At 41.3% G+C, this 19,626-nt stretch overlaps 1 protein-coding gene across 3 annotated transcripts in view; it reads right to left on the bottom strand.

The window, feature by feature from the left end:
- LOC114051913 (tubulin polyglutamylase complex subunit 2-like) overlaps positions 1-19,366 on the bottom strand; it is a 49,825-nt gene extending 30,459 nt beyond the window's left edge. The window contains exons 1-3 of one of the 3 annotated variants that reach the window (XM_027874312.1): positions 19,023-19,366; positions 7,619-7,698; positions 3,048-3,135 (exon numbers count right to left, since the gene is read on the bottom strand). In XM_027874312.1, coding sequence (XP_027730113.1) covers positions 3,048-3,135; positions 7,619-7,698; positions 19,023-19,104 — 250 coding nt within the window. In that variant the 5' untranslated portion in view covers positions 19,105-19,366. The remainder of the gene's footprint in view (positions 1-3,047; positions 3,136-7,618; positions 7,699-19,022) is intronic. The other 2 variants (XM_027874311.1, XM_027874310.1) reach the window with 2 other exon arrangements.
- Between the last annotated feature and the right edge of the window lie 260 nt (positions 19,367-19,626).

Consider the following 19,626-nt stretch of genomic DNA (forward strand, 5'->3'; position numbering starts at 1 on the left):
ATTCGTACCTTCCTCTCCATTTGACCAGAACATCCTTTTCAGTCATACAATTCTTTGATGACTTCTTTTACTTTGGTCCTTCAAATTTCCTCATTGGTTATATATGGTAGACTGCTCATACTGGGCTATGCTAATTTTTAATTTTTCAGAGCCCGTTGTATTCTATGTTTCACTGGCATACAGCAACACTAGTAAAATGTTAGTATCAAAAAGATGGACCTATGCTTTCATGTGAAACTTGGGGTCATTAAAGGAGTGTTGAAATTTCCTGAAAGTAATCTAGCCTGCTCTTCTACCCCTATTCAACTCAGGGCCCAATTTTTTGACCATATATACTGTCCATCTCAGATAATTATTTCTTATTTGGACAAGTTCCATAAGTTTTCCATTCAAATGCCTGTTGTAATCTGGACAACAGACATTCTTCATCCCCTGGTCTTTTCTGTGTGAACAACCATGACAAATTCCTTCTAGTGATTGGAGATCTCTTCCAGAAGACTCTGCAATGTCCTTAGCTTTGATGTGATCAGCACAATGTCATCTGCAAGGAGCAGATGGAAGCAGGAGTATCTGGAAGACCACACCAGCCACATGGAATCCTTCTTCAACTTGGACTCTGTGCTGGATTTTCTCCAGATGTTCACTTGGGTGTACATACATTTCCCTATTTTATACCTTATCTGATGTTCATCATCTGTTGTTATAGCTTTCAAAGAACCTTTAGTGAATTTGCTGTATGGATAAGGGATATCTTATTTAAAAAGAGCCTAATAAATGCTTATTGCCTGACTCTACCAAATCAAGTACCTTTTCATCCCCAACCAACCAAAACCCCAGTGGGATTTTATATTCTCTACATCTTCCAGTCAATTGTTCAATATTGTTTGAAAAAGCCTCCTTTGTTCCCTATTAATGCCCTCATTGAGAGTGCTATTGATTTGCATACAGACAACTTTCATTAAGATTTTACACAGAAAGGACAGAAGGCAGTTACAGATATCCTTTTTGTTACTTTTTTCAGTATTGTCTTAGATTTTTTTCCCATGTCTTTGGTATCTTCTCTTTCTTTAGACAGCTTGCATATTGATACCTCAAAGATTTCACAGCTGTTTTACCTCCTGCACAGATCTCTTCTAGATGCACTCAGTATAATCTAGCTTTTTTTTTTTGGTCTTTGTTCTTTTAAGGACCTTTCTTCTGCTTCCATCAGCAGAGTTAAAACTGTGATATTACAGGCCAAGTACGGTTGTTCCACTGTCCTTGATAGAGCAGTCTGTAATAATAATTCTTAAAAATCTCTTTCATTTTCTTCTGTTCCTGTCCTTAAATGCCCTTGGAATGACTTTGCTTAGTTGGAGATCTTGCCAAGCTATTTTTAAGCTGATTTTGCCCTCTGACCATTTTTCTCTGCTTTACAAAACAATACTGCTTATAACTGCAGATCATCTTTTTCTGGTAAGTTTTTACAAACAAGTTTATATTTTGACTTGGTGTTGCCTTTGGCAGCTATCTCTCTGTTTGGCAAGTAAGTCAGATGCTTTCTGGGCTCTTCTGGTCTTTGGTGTGGCAATCAACTCACATTGGTTAAGTTTAAATGCAAGATTATTGTAATTGGCATTAATGTCACTTTTGCTGTCCGTTTCCCATTTCCAACTGTCAATTTCTTGTTGGAATTGCTCAGGATTGAGTTGTTTAAGTTGTATGCCATTTTTATCATTATTATTATTTATTCTTCCTTTTTTTTAAACATTTCTGATCTTAGTTCTGATGACAAGTGTGTGTTCTGACTTTATAGAGACAGCTGATTTAGAGAGAACTGCCAGATTAGTAACACATTTTGTCCTCTTAAAATATAATGTATTTCATTTTTGCAATGTTATTTGTTTCTCACCGTGTCTAGTGCCTACCAATTTGTTTCTCAAAGAAAATGCTCTTGAACAAAATGTTGTGAGACCTCTCTGCAATCTCCATGCCTTTGGCCTCTTTCAATCCCTCCTCCTGCATCATGCTCCCCCTTGTTTCTCTCCATCCTCACCTTTTCCTCCTCTGTATTGAAATCACCAAGTATCAAAGTATATGTTGATTTAATTTGGAGGGTCTTAGCAGCTTCTTCAAAGAATTTCTACCTCTTCATCATCAGCAAAAAATGTTAGTGTAGAAAATGCGATTATTTTAATGGTAGTTTTTTTCTGCAAATACTTATCATTAGTATTATAATATGTGATAACCCAATAATCCCATAAAATAATATTTCTTGGGATAAAACCTATTCCTTAAAATTCTTTCTTTACCTCGCCAAGAAGTACCTCTGAGATATCCTTCCATTTGGATTGCAACTTCCTTCTTTCTTTTGGTTTCATTTATAATAGGAATGTCAAGATTCATAAGATTCAGCTGCTTCAGCAATATGTCCACTAGGCAATAATCTCACATTTGGAGGACTAATAGTCAAATTAAAATGGTGTCATTCTGAGCATACTCTGTCTTCTTCCCTGCCACTCTGACACTGTCACTATGGAAGCAGAAAGGGGCATATAAGACTGGGTGCCATTTTGCATTTTTCTTTGTTTCTTTGTAGCCACAGGCAAAAATTCATCACCAAGTGGCCAGCCCACTGGTCGTGATTCTCTCATACTTAGCTAGGTTGGTGCTCTGAAAACAGACTTGGTCTGTTGCCAGGTCCATACTCTATACCTTTCCAGCATAGCAGAACCTACCAGAGCTTACATGCCTTCAAGGACTCAGGGTCACCTCCAACCTTTGATGAGGTACTACAGTAAGACTTTGTGGGAAAACCTTGAAATTTTGAGTTATTATTTAAAAAAAACCTTTGGACTTTTCTGGATAGTTCTACCTTGTGACTTAGCCCTAATAAAGTCAGAAACCACAGAAATCAGTGCTGCTCTTCTTGGACTTCTGAGCAGGGAAAGAGAGATGCATGTTAAACACTGATTAGATTCAGGGGAAGTATATATTTACTGAGAGACATTTCAGAGAAGGGCACAGTGTAGCCAGGGCAAGTGACAATGGGCAAGAGCCCAACTTACCATCGAGCTTCACACTCCACACCATGTGGAAACCATTTGTCATCAGGTAAAAATTCTTCAAGTCCTCTGGCATTGCACAGTCATTTTTCTACAATCACAAAGCAGGAGAGCATGAGGATGGGGTAGGTAAAGAAGGGTGAATCTGTGCCTCAAACCAGAAGATGAATCCTGCAACAGGGAATGTTGTTTACCACCTCCTATCTCCTCAACCCAGGCACCAATTAATCATTGCTTAAATTACTCCAAAAGGTATCTTTGAAGATAAACTTCCAACTATCATGGATTTGTTACTGGATAGACAATCAAATTTATGACTTCATCTGAGCTCAGTTCTGGAAAACTTCTGGGCTGGCCACCCAAGGATATTTAGAAAGTACCTTCTTCCCTAAAAAATTTCTTCCTTACTACATCCTTCAAATTCCTATTGTGAAGTAAGCAGCCAGAGCTAAAGTGCCAATTTCTCTTTATCCTGATGGAAGACGTAATATGCAGCACATTAGAAACTGGCATACCTTTCTCAATTTTGTTTTTTAATCCTTCCAATTATTCTATTTCATCCCAAAGATGCAATTTCTATTCTGTGAGCCCCACCCCCACCCCCAGTCAGTGGTTGCTTTTCATCATTTGACCTCATAACACTTTCTACTTTTCTTAAGCTCTTTTCGTATTCTAATCAGTAGTTTGTGTGTTTTTCTCATCCCCACTACCAGACTATAAATTCCTCAAGGGCAGAGACTGTGACTTATTCATCTAAGTATTCTCTGTGTCTCCCCTTCCCCAATTAACCTCAGCACCTAATACAGCACACTTGGACAAGGGAGGCTCTTAATAAACATTTGAGGAATGGGTAGATGGATGTGAAATGACCTATAAAGGAGAGAGTAACAATGGCATAGTTGAAAAAAAAAAGATGATTTTCTCTCATCTGTTATGGAAAACTTCTGCTACATAAGCTGAGTCTCCTTAGCACCAGGTGAGGTGAACTAATCATCTCATCTCATAGTTTCATTCATCTGGAGGGCAGATAGAGAAGAAACTCAAAAAGAATTAGATGGAAAGGAGACTAAAGAGAAGATGATGAAAGAAGAATGGCTAAATAATAAGGAGCAGGCCCTAGGTAGGGTCTAAGGTGGATGATACAAAACAGACAAGGTAGGGGCAAGTAGGTGGTACAGTGGATACAGCACTGGCCCTGAAGTCAGGAGGACCTGAGTTCAAATACGGCCTCAGACCAAACACTTGACACTTACTAGCTGTGTCACCCTGGGCAAGTCACTTAACCCCAATTGCAAAAATAAAAATAAAAAAACCAAAATAGACAATGCCATAAATTCCAGTTCCATGTCTCTGAGTCATTCCAGGGAACCAAAGCACTAGAGAAATGACAAGGAGAATTTTTTTTTTAAATTCAGAATGCTAATAACCAAAGTGCTTAAGCAATTTTAAATGTACTAAGTCTGCACCGGTAGTGACCACAAAGCACAAGGCAGGGAATTGATAGACATTTAACATGGATAAAGAATCCATAAAGCTGAAGAAAACAGATAAAAAACATGGGGTGCATCTGAAGTTCATCGACATGTCTTACCAATTCTCCCAATCCAACATCAAGGGACCTCAGCCACCGGTAATAACAGAGGAAGGGGTTCTTCATTGCCTTCCCTCTGAGGGCTACTGATGGGGAGGACTCTAGAATGTAGGGGTGCACATGATCAGACACCTCTTCCTGAACCTTCCAGGCACGAGATAATGGCTGTTCCTTAGGTGTCGTTTGTCTAAGGTCAGTCAGTCAACACTGAAACCTGGACATTCCAATTCTGAAACTGAACTATGGGACCAGCCCGATTCGGTTCTGGCTGATGGTAACAGCACTGACCAAAGAGAGAGGGTGAATGACAGAAGCAGAATCAAGATATTGCTGGGGTGGCTTCTAGCAAAGATTCTGCCTATTCTAAAATGGGCATAGGAGATGCTTCGTGGGAGGAAGGGCTCCTCTGCTTTGCTTTATTGGCAACTGCTCAAGAAAGAATCTTGTTCACATTGATAGGGATTAGCCTATTTTATAAGTCAGGATGGGGAATGGCTCATTTTTTATAACTCTTTAAAGTTATACATAAAGTACTTACATATAGATGTTATCTCACTGATTTACTCCTCATAATATCCAGGAAAGGTGAGTAGTGAGGGGAGTATTATAGAAATATATTTGCTTTAGTTACTTTTAATTGGAGTCAGGAAGATCTGAGTTCAAATCCAGCCTCAGACACTTACTAGCTATGTGACCTGTGGCACATCATTTACCTTCTTTCAGCCTCAGTTTCCTCATCTTCAAAATGCGGATAATAGCTCCTAACTCACAGGGTTCTTGTATAGCACTCTGTAACACAGAAGGTGCTTTATCAATGTTAGCTATTACTTCTATTATCATCACTATTATTATCTATTTCCCTAGCCCTGTACTCTCTTCTAAGCTTCAAACCTGCACTCCAAGTGGATGCTCCCACTAGCACCTCAAACTCCATATGGTCTTGGCCTTGCTTGTTATCTTTCCCCTTAAACCAGCTCCTTTCTTTTTCTATTTATCTTCTAATTCCGTCAGTGGCATCTTTGGACTGTTCTGGGTAGTCCTACCTTGTGATTTAGCCTGAATAAGGTCAGAAACCGCAGACATCAGTGCTGCTCTTCTTGGACTTCTGAGCAGGTAGAGGGAGGCTCGTGTTAAACACTGATTAGACCGGCATGACCTTGGACGCTAGTTTCTCTCCCTTCTCCTATTCAGTCAGTGACTGGGCTGTATTGATTCTACCTCGACCACTTTTAGGCAGCCTCCTCTCTACTCCTGATGCCCAGCACTGGCCCTCCCTACCACCCACCCTTACTACTGCAGCAGCACCAAATTTGCCACCATTCTACTCTTGCAGATTTGTTACTTTTCTACATGCTCTGCTCCAGCCAACGTGGACCACCCGCTAAGCCCAAACACAACCTGTGTGTTCTGGTCTCTATTCTTTTGCTTTGCACTATTCTTTGTGCCTAAAGTCTCCTTCTCCCCACTTTCAACTGTTGAATTAACATTTACTCTTTAAAGTCCAACTCTAATTCCACTTCTTCTATGGCCTTCTTTTGCTAAGGATGTGCCCCTTGATCCTTATATGGTACACCTCTCACATGTATTTGCTTTGACTATGTAGGTGTGTTTATGAGGATTTCTTTTTCATTTCTTTCTTTCTTTCTTTTCTAATAGTATTTCTTTTTCTTTTTGTTCCATTGGGGAGAGAGGGGAAAAACAAAATGCATATTAATGGAAAAAATAATAAAATTAGATACTGCTCTAATTTCTAACATACTCATAATGTATTAATAGTTATTTCTGGCTGTGTTTTATCACCTACTATAATTATAAGTGCCAAAGGGCAGTGATTCTTCTTATTTATGTGATTTATCTATCCAACAGAATGTAAACTCTTAGGGGCAAGAATTCTTTTGTCTTTGTAATCCCAGGCTCTACCCCCTTCTCCCCCAGCACCATGTTTTGTGAATATTAGACACTTGATAAATATTTGCTGCGTTAGCTAAACTTTGTACAACCACTGGTCCACCACTTCTGGGACTGATTAGTTAGCTAAATTTTGTACCTCTGCTAGGCCGTAGTCAGAGGAGCTATTTAACAAGTGCTCAGAGCTAAAATGACAGCTTATCTGGGCAAAGCAGAAAGAGCAGTGAGCCTAAGAGTCAGAAACTTGGGTTCTAATCCACCACTTCTGGGACTGATTAGTTGTGTGACCCTTATCAAGTCATAAACTACTTAATTTTTCTGAGCTTCACTGTCTTTATCAGTAAAATGAAGGGTTGACTAGACAATCTTTAAGGTTTCTATTAGCTCTTACATCCTATAATTCTACTGATATTTTATATGGGCAGTGGGGTAAACAAGCATTCCTTAGAGGTGATGACTCCCTGGGGGTGCTGGAGCCTAAGATGTGGATGGCAGGAGTGGGGGGAGGAGGGAAACTGAAGAACATGGCAGAATGGTAATGACTTGACAACCCAGATAAGGCATTCCTTCGCTCCCTACTCTTCTGCATTCATAGGCCTGCTGGCATTTCTAAGACACATACCCTGTTTTTCCCAGTCACTGAAGATAAGACTCAACCCTTTTACAATGTGAACCCCAAACCAGTGCTCCCTACACCACCCTCTCTGCTGGACTACAAAGGATCATGAGTGATCTCCTAAAAAATGTCTTTCATCTTTACAGTCTTTATCACAAATCATGGATTCCAAACATGAAACTGACATGGCAATTCCCAATCTAGACCTGGATGGATTATAAGGGAATTCCAAAGATAAAATACCTCCCTGGAAAACTCTGTTAAGTTTGAAAACTCCTATTACAGAGTGAGAATTAAGCGCCCTGAGAGTCAATGGGGAGGGACAAGGGTGAATTCTGTATCACTGATTGCAGTGTGAAAGAGAAGAAAGATCATCTGCATTATCTCTATCCTTTTCTCTCTGAAGTTACTCTCTTCTTGGGAGGGAGAAGGAATAATCTTGTAATGGCAGATACCTACTAGCTCCCATGAAGCAATCATATGGCGCTCGGCAGGCTCCTTTTCCATGATCTTCACCTTTGTCACACCTGGAGATGCTTCTGGAAAAGAAAGAGGAAATTTTGTTACAGCGACAGATAGCCCTCTCTGAGGCTATGTGGCTATTGTTCAGGGACATTTCCATATTAGAGGTCCAAACTAAGGAAACTGAATCTAATAAGTAACTCATTGGTCCTTCCAAAAAAAAGCACGATGTGGGGAAAGTGCCCAGATTTGGAGTCAAAAGTCCAGGGATTTTTTCCTCATCTATAAAATGAGAGGGTTAGGCTTGTCAGTTCCCTACATATTTTGGATATTGAGTTTTATCAGATATAGTTGATCAAAACCTTCCCCCAATTGATAGCTTCATTTATCCTAGCTGCAAGGATTTTGTTTCGGCAAAAGGTTTTATATTTTCTTTTTTAATCAAAACTATTAAAAAAAATTTTTTTTTACAACTTCTTTATTCCCTGCTTGGTAAAGAAGGTCCTTCATCCTACTGTCTTCTAGTTTTTTACATGATCTTTCTTATTTTTATTTATTTTTTTTTCTTTTTTGGTGAGGCAACCGGGGTTAAGTGACTTGCCCGGGGTCAAACAACTAGTAAGCGTCAAGTTCCTGAGGCCACATTTGAACTCAGGTCCTCCTGACTCCAAGGTGGGTTCTCTATCCACTGTGCCACCTAGCTGCCCCTACATGACCTTTTATATTTAAGTTGCTATCCATCTAGAACATGGCTGTCGTTTGGTTGTTTCAGTCATGTCTGACTCTTTGTGACCACATCTGAGGTTTTCTTGGCAAAGACACTGGAGTAGTTTGCCATTTTCTTCTCTAGCTCATTTTACAGATGAAGAAACTAAGGCAAACAGGGCTTAAATGACTTTCCCAGGGTCCTGTTAGGTGTTTGAGGCTGTGTTTGAACTCAGGAAAAGAAATTTTCCTTACTCCAGACCCAGAACTTTGTCCACAGTGCCACTTCACTGCCCCTGGAGCACAACAGCATGGTATAAAAGATGGTATAGGATTCTGGGCTGAACCTAACCTCTACCAAACTACTGTCCAGTTTTTCCAGTAGTCTTTATTGGAAAAATTCCAGGGGTATTTCACCCAATTGTTTTTGAGTCTCAACACAACTTCTGTATTCAATTGCTTCTGAGACCTGCTTATCTGGTGTATTCCAATGATTTATTTTTCTACCAGTTTTGAGAATTAGGGCTTCATAATGTAGTCTGAGATTTGGTTATGTCTCCTTCATTTCTGCTCCCCCATCCCCTGCCCTTTTTCATTGTTTTCCTTGACATTCTACACTTTCTGGTTTCTCCAAACGAATTTTGTAATTATTTCATCTATTTCTATCTACCTCTTAATTTAGGTAACAGACTGAAATAGATCTGTAATTTCATCAATTTGGGTGTTCCCTCCAATAATGAAGATGGTACCCCATCCGTGTCTACTTATTCTGTCTGACTCGTGTCAATGTATTTTCACTAGGATGACACAGAGACCACCCACTGAGCTGGGAGTAGGGGCTCATTTTTCTATCTGTGAAGCCAAACCATGAATAATGAATTCTCTCATACTATTTAAATTTTTTCTATAAAGAATGTTTTGTAGTTGAATTTGATATCTTGAAGACTGGTAGATTAATTAATTCCCAGTTATTTTAAGCATTTTATAGTTATTTTGAGTAGAATTTCTCTTTCTAGAATTTTTTTTCTGACAACATAGAAATTTTCCCAAACTGCTTTATAGAAGTCATAGTATTCTGTGGATTTCTCTCCTTGCAAACAGAATATTAGGATAAAAGATTTAGGAAGATGTTAAAAGTCACCTAGTCATATGATCACACAGATCTAGCACTGGAAGGGACTTCTGAGAGCATTTAGTTACAACTACTGCATTTTATAGATGAGAAACTGAGGCACAGCGAGGTTAAGTGACTGGCCTAAAGTTACATGTAGTGTGGAGCAGACCTGGGACTCAAACCCAGTCTTCTGACTCTAAATCCAGTCCTCTTTTCCCTGCCTCCATTAGTGTGGCAAAGGTTGTTAAGCATGAACCATGCTACACTGCCGGGCTCAGCAGGCAGTGACATAGCATGTCGGCTGAGCCATATTCTCCAGAAAGAAAAGTGAGCTACGTAGCGACTTAGTGGCTGGGATTATTGCCTGGTTTGCTGCTGACCACCGTTTTGCTTCTTCTTTTTTTTTTTTTTTGGCTAGGCAATGGGATTAAGTGACTTGCCCAGGGTCACAACTACTAAGTGTCAAGTGTCTGAGGTCAGATTTGAACTCAGGTCCTCCTGACTCCAGGGCCAGTGCTCTATCCACTGTACCACCCAGCTGCCCCCATTTTGCTACTTTTTAAAAATATCATACTGCCTCCCAAGACTTCAGTAAAAAAAATAACTTGCTTGACCAATACCTTCTACTTTTCTTTTCCTTCCTAAAATTTATTTAAATATTTTGTTTTGAGGCAACAGGCACATCCCAATAATTTTTTTGCTTCATAGGCTGCCAGGGACAAATCATCATCAAGTGCTCAGCCTATTTTTGATGAGCATCTCTAAATTTAACAAGGCTGGCCTGCAGAAAGCCAACAGGATCTGTTGCCAGGGCCATATCTGAAGTCTTGCCAGTAGGATATAACTTACCAGAGTTTCTTCTCTGTTGCCCCAGCATTTGAGATCCCAGGGTCAACTCCAAGACACTATGACGCATGAGAGTTGGACTTTGAAGAGTTTCTTCCCACCACCAGAGCCTGCAAACAATCCTCATCCTTTTGGTTGAAGCAGCTGGGTGGTTAGATAGTGGATAGAGCACCAGGCCTGGCCTCAGGAAGATTCAACTTTGTGAATTCAAATCTGGCCTCAGAAATTTACAAGCTGTGTGAACCTGGGCAAGTCACTTAATATCTATTTGCCTTGTTGTTCATCCTTCATTTTGAAGAGGACCACTGACATCGTGGGATGACGTCTTGGCTTACACGTGAATTGGCTTCAAGTGAGGCAGAGTTGCACAAAGTTGTCAGCCTCATTTTCTCTTCCAGTCACTTAAGTCCAGTGGCAAGACAAAAGTCAGGACAACTGGCGATGGCCTGGGATGCAGTGGATGACCTTGGCATCTTTAATGTCTGACCAAGCTCTAAGTGCTCCACAGCATGTGCTTCAGCCACTTTCATGGCACAATTGTTCTCATCTGCCATTCTACCCAGGGAAATCTTCCCATGCTTGGGGTAGACATCCCCCTAACTCATTGATGGGTTTGAGCCCTGTTGGTTACTCTCAACCCTGTGTAGCCCTTCTGCCCTGACAGTTTTACCAGAGTGTGGTTGCTGCACATGCTTCAGCTTTTTGAAGCCAGATTTGAAAGTTGGGTGAAAGGTGGGCACCAAAAGTGGATGAGCAGCCCTGAAAAGGCTTTGGCTGGCCCTCTTACCAGAGATGCTAGTACTTCCTTAACACCTCATACAACCGTCTTCATCATCCTCATTGTCAGTGTTTGCCTCAATCCACCGGAGAAGGAAATGGCAAACCACTACAGTATCTTTGCCAAGAAAACCCCAGATGGGATCGTGAAAAGCTGGATACAACTGAGCAACAAAATGTTCCTGTTGCATCATTGTAGTTATTGCATCTATTATATTTTCCTGGTTCCGATTGTTTCAGTTCTTATGTTTCCCCCACTTCTCTGAACTTTTCATGTTCTTATAGAACAGTAACATTCCTCTACATTCTTATGCTACAATTTGTTTAGCTATTCCCCAAAGAGCATCTACTTTTCCCCCAGTTCTTGGCTACCACAAAAAAATGATACTATTAATATACTAGAGTACCCAGAACCTTTCTGTCTTTGGCCTCCTTAGGGTAGTCTTTGAGTCAAATATAATTTAGTTACTTTCTTAGCATAAGGCCAAATTGCGTTTCAGAGTACACCAATTCACAGCTTCATTAACAGTGCATTAGTGAAGCCATCTTTCCACGACCCCTCCAACACTGACTAGTAAATCCGAATTTCAGAGCAAATCCCCTTAATAAAAAGATTTGTTCTGTAAAACTTGGACTGAGTCCAAAGGCCGCACCCAAGGACCTAGGAGGCCTAGGTTCCCCACCCCTGGACTAGTCCCTTCTCCTATCACCTTTGCTAATTTGCTGGGTGCGAGGTGAAGCCTCAGATTTTTTAAAAATTATATTTCTCTTAAAAACATTTTGGTTCAATTTTTCATCTAGTTGTTAATAATTCATAGTTCTTTTGAGAACTATTTGTTCATATCCTTTGACTACACAGCCTGTGATTTTGTTGGAAAGCAAAAGCTTTCCAATTTTGTGTAATCAAAATTACCTGTTTTATCTTTTGTTATTTGCTTGGTTCCCTAGTTTAGCTAAGAATTCTTTTTCTAGTCATAGTTGTGAAAGATATTTATCTGAACTTGTTCTCCTCTAATTATTCATGGTGGGACTTTTTATATTTAGGTTGCTTATCCATTTTGAGTTTATTGAGGAACATAATATCTACTTACATCTTACATTTCTATCTTTTATGCACACATGTATACACACGTGTATGTATATATACATACATATTATATATGTACATGCATACTTACATGTTGTCTCCCCATTCAAATGTAAGTTCCTGGAGGGAAGGGTCTTTTTTGGCTTTTTATTTCTATCTCTAGTACTTAGTACAGTGGCTGGAACATAGGAAGTACTTAGTAAATAAAATTTACCTGTTGATTGATTCCCTGAAGATAATACTATGATTGTGATGGATAGTATATGTCAATTTACAGTCATGTAGTTTACTAACTGTTAACAAAACAATTGTATTCTTTAACTTTAACAGTTTGGTAAAAACACTTGTCCATACTATGCCCAAAGGGCCACTACTAGGTCTGTAGCCCAAAGAGATTTTAAAAAAATGGAAAAGGACTCACATGTACAAAAATATTTATAGCAGATCTTTTTGTGGTGGCCAAGAATTGGAGATTGAGGGGATGCCCATCAATTGGGGAATAGTTGAACAAGTTGTGGTATATAATTGTGATGGAATACTATTGTGCTGTAAGAAATGATGGGCAGAATGATTTCAGAAAAACCTGGAAAGACTGACATAAACTGATGCAAAAGGGAAGTAAGAAAAACCAGAACAGTGCACACAGTAACAGCAATACTGTGTGATGATCAACTGTGAATGACTTAGCTATTCTCAGCAATACAATGAACCAAGACAATTACAAAGGGCTTATGATGAAAAATGCTATCCACCTCCAGAAAAAGAACTGATGGAGTCTGAATGTAGTTGGAAGTATACTTTTTTAAAACTTTATTTTTCTTGTTTTTTTTTAATGGTCTGTGTTTTCTTTTGCAACATGGCTAATATGGAAATCTTTTGCATGACTACACATGTATAATCTATATAAAATTGTTTGCCTTTTCAAGGAGGCCGGAGAAGAAGGAGAGAGAGTGAGAACTTAGAACTCAGAATCTTTAAAAAATAAGTATTAAAAATTGTTATTACATGTAATTGAAAAAAAATGAAAATATAATTTTTTAAAAAAATCAGCCAAAAAACAAAACAAAACCTCAACCAAACGCTGTCCATTATATTTGACCCCTATTTCTGCTGTCTCAAAGCACTGACCTTACATACACTATTGTGGTCAATCAATTGTGCCTGCCGTTCTTTTGCATCTCCTCTCTTCACTCAGCATCACTCTATACATCTTTCCATTTTTCTCTGAATTCTTCATATTTGTCATTCCTTACTGCAAAGTAATATTCCATCACATTCATAGTTTATTCAGTCATTTCCCAGTTAGTATCCTTGATTTATCATCTCCATTTTACAGGTTACAAAAGTGAATATAAGAAAGTCTTCCTACAAGTGATAGAAGCAGGATTTGAACTTATATCTCTGCTCATACTCCAAGCCTAGCCCTCTTTCTACTGTGCCGTGTTTCCTTATTTCAGCCATGAATTTTCTTTTTTTGAGACTGTTTCTTTCTCCCTATCTTGCCTGAATGAAAAGTTCAGTGGCCAGTCACAGGCCTCATCCCACTACTGATTAGCAAGGAAGCTTTAACCTGTTCCTTTTTCATTGTGGGCTGGTTGGCCCATTTTTAGGTGGCCTGGTGGCACTCTTCTCCATATTGGACTTAGTACAGATACCCAATTAGCTTTGGCCTTATGGCAGCTCACCCTAAGCCCAAGCCTCCCATCAGCCTCAGCCTCCCCAGTGGCCAAGAGCACAAGCATGTGTCACCACTCCCAGAACCATAAATTTTCCTGAATATGAGGTTCTACCTTCTAAGAATAGGAATTTAGAAATAGTATTGTTCCAAAAGTTTGTCTCTGTCTTACAGATGAATATATTTCAGAGCAAAATAAGGAATCTTCATATATCCTAGAAGGTAGGAGAGAATTCAGGAAATCATTCATTCCTACCCCCTACCTTCACTTCCTCAAAGAAAGAGTCATGATCTTTAATTTGTTATTGGGGAGAGTGTCGAATGAAGTCACTAAATACCCTTCTAATCTTCTGGTTTTACTCTCCTCCATGACCTTAACCACTGTCACACTGGCCTCCAAGTTGTTGCTCAATCTCATGGCCAGTGTCTGTGTCTGTGACTTACTTGTCTCTCATACCTAGAATGCGCTCCCTCCTCTTCTCTGTTTCTCAGAATGCCTGGTGTCCTAGGAGACTCAGCTCAAGTGCCCCCTTCTACACGAAGCCTTTCCTGAAGCCACTAGTTCCTGGTGCCCTCCTTCCCAAACGTCCTTGTATGTTTGGTATACGTTCAGATATGTACATGCTGTCTTCCCTCCATTAAGATATGAGCTAATTGTCTCACTTTTCTTTATATACCCAAGGCTTAGAGCTTTGCCTGGTCCTTATTAAGTGATTAATAAATGCTTGCTGACTGTTTAATGCTACTGCAGAAACCTAACATTCAGCATTTTCTGTCTCCAATCACTTCCCCTAACAGGCGCTGGATTCGGATTCACAGGACCTGACACTTCCCATCTGTGTAGCCTTGGGCAGATTATAGCAGGTAAGTTCCGGGCTGTCCTTTGGGGTTGTAATCCCACCTATCTGCTTCAGAGGAGATGTGTAGATTTTTCAAATGCCTAATAGGATCACATTCCATTGTCTGATCCCCTAATAGTCAGCTATCACTCAATCCAAACTAGTGTCCCTAAACTAGGGTAACCTAGGTGAGACTTCACTTAAAAGTCTCCAGCCACCCAGCTGGTGGGACACAAAGGCCTTGAAAGTGACAGCATCTTGCCAAGTACTATGTTACTGCCTGTCCCTCACTACCAGGAGTAGTGACCTTCTAACTTCCAGAGACCCTGCCCCTCAATCAGGCGAAGTGAATCTGCTCCACTCTGGGACTCATCTTGGGGCAGAGCTGCCCCCAAGTGGATTGAAGTGTAGGTAAAACCTCACCTGAATCCCTCTAATCCTAAAAGATCCCAAAATGATCTTTGGCTCATCCAATCATCCCAGAAAGACACCAGCTAAGCCTAGCAGCCAATGCTGGCATTTTATCTTGTTAAATACCCTGGAGCTGATAATTTATTCTTATTGTTCTTGTTATCTTATCAAGTCAACATCACCACTGTTCCTAGGAAGGGTATGACCCTGTCTTGTCCTATGGCTCCACACAGAATCCCTGTGATTTTGAGTCAGACTGCCTAGACCAAAGCTCCCTTTCCTGTCCACTCCTTCCTACCCTCATAAACACCCAGACCAGCCTAATCCCTTCCAGGCTCCTTAGTACCACTCAGGTTGATTACATATTACTTCCTCTCTCTAACTTTATGCTCCAGTCAAACTGGCATCCATCTTGTTCCCCATACACGATGTGCCAACTCCTACCACCAACCTGCACATACCTGGAATGCTCTCCCTCTTCATACTCAAAAATTTTTTTTTTTTTGTGGTTAGGCAATTGGGTTTAAGTGACTTGCCCAGAGTCACACAGCTTGTGAGTGTTATGTGTCTGAGGCTGGATTTGAATTCAGGTCCTCCTGACTTCAGGGCTGGTGCTCTATCCACTGTGCCATCTATCTGCAATGCTCTGCCTCTTCAACTCCACCTACTGAACCCCTAGATCAAGAGTGGGGAACCTGAGGCCTCAAGGTCATATGTGGCCCTCTAGGTCCTCAAGTGCAGTTCTTTTACTGAATCCAAACTTCACAGAACAAATCCCCTTAATAAAAGAATTTGTTCTGTAAAACTTAGACTCATTCAAAAGGTCATACCCAAGGACCTAGAAGGCCACACGTGGCCTCCAAGCCGAAAGTTCCCCACCCTTGGTCTAGGAGCTACCGAAGGGCCACAAGCCACTCACTAAGATAATTAATAATATTCTCTTGCTGTACAGGCTGCTATGAGCTTATGGCAGTTGGGACCGCACACAACTGCAGAACAACTTCACATCAAGCTGCCTAACTGATTTAGATATTGATCAACAACACACTGGCCAGGTGGCAGGGAGTAATCTGAAATAGTCAGATGATGGCATGCTTAGCAACTAGCATCACACTGATCATTCGTACACTTTGTAAGGCAATGAACAACAGTGAACTTTCTCTCACTATTTGCAGGTATTATGAAAAGGGAAGTGGGAGGGAAAGAAACAGGAAGCAGAAGACGGTGGCTGCTTGGAGGCTCTTCTAGAATAGATGAGTAGATCTCAACCCGTGGGCTGAGGACCCCTAGCTTTTATTGCATTAAATGATTCTATATAATAAATAAGGAAGTATAACTTAGACTGAATAAAGCGTCTCTGGCATACTTGGTTCTGCCTGATAAACATATTTAAGTGCCTACTTCATGTGGGGTGCACACATGTGGCTGGACATGTATGTATTACTTTATTTCAAATGTAGGTAGGTATTATTGTAATTACATCATTGAAAGCATCATTAATAAACTCATTTCTTAAACATTACTGAATTAATGTCATCAAGTATTTTCTCAATCAGTGATAGTAGTCCAACTATTATAATGGAAGGTGTACGAAGCTGAAAGGGAGCACAGTCTAGTCAATAGAACCTGGAATTAGGGAAGACCTGGGTTGACTCCTTGATCAGATGCTCTTTAGTGTGACCCTGGATAAGTCACTTCACACCCCTTAAATTGTTCCTTCATCTGTAAAACCAAGACAATAATATCTGTAGCACTTGTCTCACTGGATTAATATGAGGATCAAATGGGATAATTTATATAAAGCTCTTTGCAAACATTGCTATGGGCCACAGAAATATTAGTTATTTAAACAAAACACAGAGAAACCTCATAATCTACAAGGTCAGGAATTTTAAAAAATGTTTAGAACATTTAAAGTTTAACAATAATCAAGTGTTATATAACATGTAACATAGGAGAGACAGTATGGCTTAAGTGGATAGGGCGCCAGTCTCCCAGATAGGAAGACCTGGGTTTATGTCCCACTTCTGACATCTACAGGCTGTGTGCTCAGGCAACTATCTCAACAAGACTATAAGTGGCAGAAAAGTTGTAGATATGATTGATGTGAGGGAGTTCCGGAGAGCTCTCTACAACCTACAGAATTACAGGTCTGGTCCAAAAATATATGGTTTGTATATATGTGCACATATGTGCGCACACACACACACACACACACACACACACATATATATGTATATATACACAATTTATATATAGGTACACACACACACACACACACACACACACGGTGTCCCAAAAGTCTTAGTGCAGTTTAAAGCTCTAACAACTTAAACCGCACTAAGACTTTTGGAACACTGTAGATTTATGTATGTAATATGGACATATTATCTGTATCTATTTGTACTTTGCCTATGATTTCACAGATTGTAGGAAGCCCCTCCTGGGAAGTATTTCCTTAGCTTAAAACTGCACTAAGACTTTCGGGACACTGCAAATAAATATATCTGTATATATATGAATGTGTATATTAGGTGTATTTATGTATGCACAGATACAGACACATGCAATATATTCACTGATACCTATCCACACAAACACGTAACTGGATGTTGAAGCAGACAGAGCACTGGGCCTGGATTAAGAAAGACCTGAGTTCAAACCTGGCTTCAGATACATAATAGCTGTGTGACTCTGCATAAATCACTTAAAAAAACAAAAAAACCACTACTTGCCAGTTTCCTTATCCGTAAAATGGTGATAATAAAAGCACCTACCTCCCAGGGTTATTTTGAGGATTAAATGCAATAATAATTGTAAAGTCCTCAGTGTAGTGCCTGGCACATAATAAGCAATATATGTTAGCTTTTATAACTGTAAAGCATTTAGTTTAGTACCTGGCACATAATAAGTGCTATATAAATGTCAGCTATTATTAATACTGTAAAGTGCTTAGCACAGTGCCTGGCACATAGTAAACTCTATATAAATGTTAACTACCATCATCATTATTATTAATTGTAAGTTGCTTAGCACAGTGCCTGGCACATAAGAAGTGATATGTCAGCTATTAATAATAATAATTATATATATAAATCTTAATTGCTATTATTAATCGTAAAGGGCTTAGCACAGTGCCTGGCACATAAGTGCTATATAAACGTTGGCTATTATTATAAATAATAATTGTAAAGCACTTAGTTCAGTACCTGACACATACTGAGCACTATATAAATGTCAGCTATTATTAATAACAATTGTGAAGTGTTTAGCACAGTGCCTGACACATAAATGCTATACAAATGTTAGTTGCTATTATTAATTGTAAAGCGCTTAGCACAGTGCCTGGCACATAACAAGCGCCATATAAATGTTAGCTATGATTATTATTAGCGATAGTAACGTCAGTAACCCTGCCCCTGCGGTTTTTGCCCGTTCCCCCCGCCCCCCCGCAGTGGTCAGCCTGGCAATGGCCCTGGAACAGGGCGCAGGAGAGGAAGGGCTTGGGGTTCGTGCTGCCTGCGCAGAACCCGGCGCGGGAGCTCGGGGTTCTCTCTCCCGGTCCCAGGACAAAGCCCCGGCTGCCCAGCCTGTCACCATCGCCGCCTGAGGCAAGGCTGGGTTCTCCGCAGGGGACTGTGGTCTGGCCTTGGCTCCCCATCCCTGCGCCCGGGCAGGTCCCCTTTGGGTTAAGAGCCTGGACTCCCGCCTGGTGCCCCGCCAGTGCAGCAGCCTGGGCTAGTCCAGAAGCCCACGTGGCCTCCAAGCCGCGCACGGATGACCCTCCCAGCCTGACCCTCCTCTCCTCCCCCGGCACCCACTGGCTCAGGCACTACCACGTGACTAGCCAGGTGCATCTTCTCAAGCCTCGTACCCTCCCCCATCAATCCCGGCTCCGCCCCGCCCGCCCGCCCCTCCTCTTCCTCATCCTCCCTCCCTCTCCATACCCAAGATACGGGTGATCCCGAGGGTCAGTTTCTCCAGGTGCGGTTTGGTGTTGCCCAAAGAGGGCAACACCTTCTCCTCCATGGTTCGTGGACCCCCGACTCCGCTTCTCGCCGGGGAGTCGTGGAGGGAGGATGCAGGAGGAACCTCCCCAAACGCCCCGAGCCTAGCCTTCAAAACGCGGTGCCCGGGGGTCTGCCGGGAGTTGTAGTTCGTCCAGACAAGCTGGCCGCTGATTGGAAGGGCGAGGGCTGGACGTGATGCGGCCGGTGGCTCACGAGAGTGAGAGTTTCCACAGCCTTCTGCATCCCAGAGTGACAACAACTCCCAGAAGCCCCCTCTCCCCGGCTCTTCCACTGATAAACCAGCCGGTGGGGGGCGGGGAGAAGAGTTGTGGCCGCGGAGCCAATGAGAGGCGAACCTGGCTGGGGGCACGTCTGGAGGCTTTGGTGGCGGGGCTTTTGGGGGGCCATGGCGGGCCGGTGGACGAGCCTGAACACCGCGAGCAGGGGTGCCAGCCAGTTAGAGAGCGAAGGCCTCCAGCTCGGGGCAATGACGTGGGGGTGCGGAGGATGCCGGGGGGATGCGCAGCTCTGCCTGCAGCTT

Source organism: Vombatus ursinus, unplaced genomic scaffold, assembly GCF_900497805.2.
Source record: "Vombatus ursinus unplaced genomic scaffold, bare-nosed wombat genome assembly UNPS02014807.1, whole genome shotgun sequence".
Lineage (NCBI taxonomy): Eukaryota > Metazoa > Chordata > Mammalia > Diprotodontia > Vombatidae > Vombatus > Vombatus ursinus.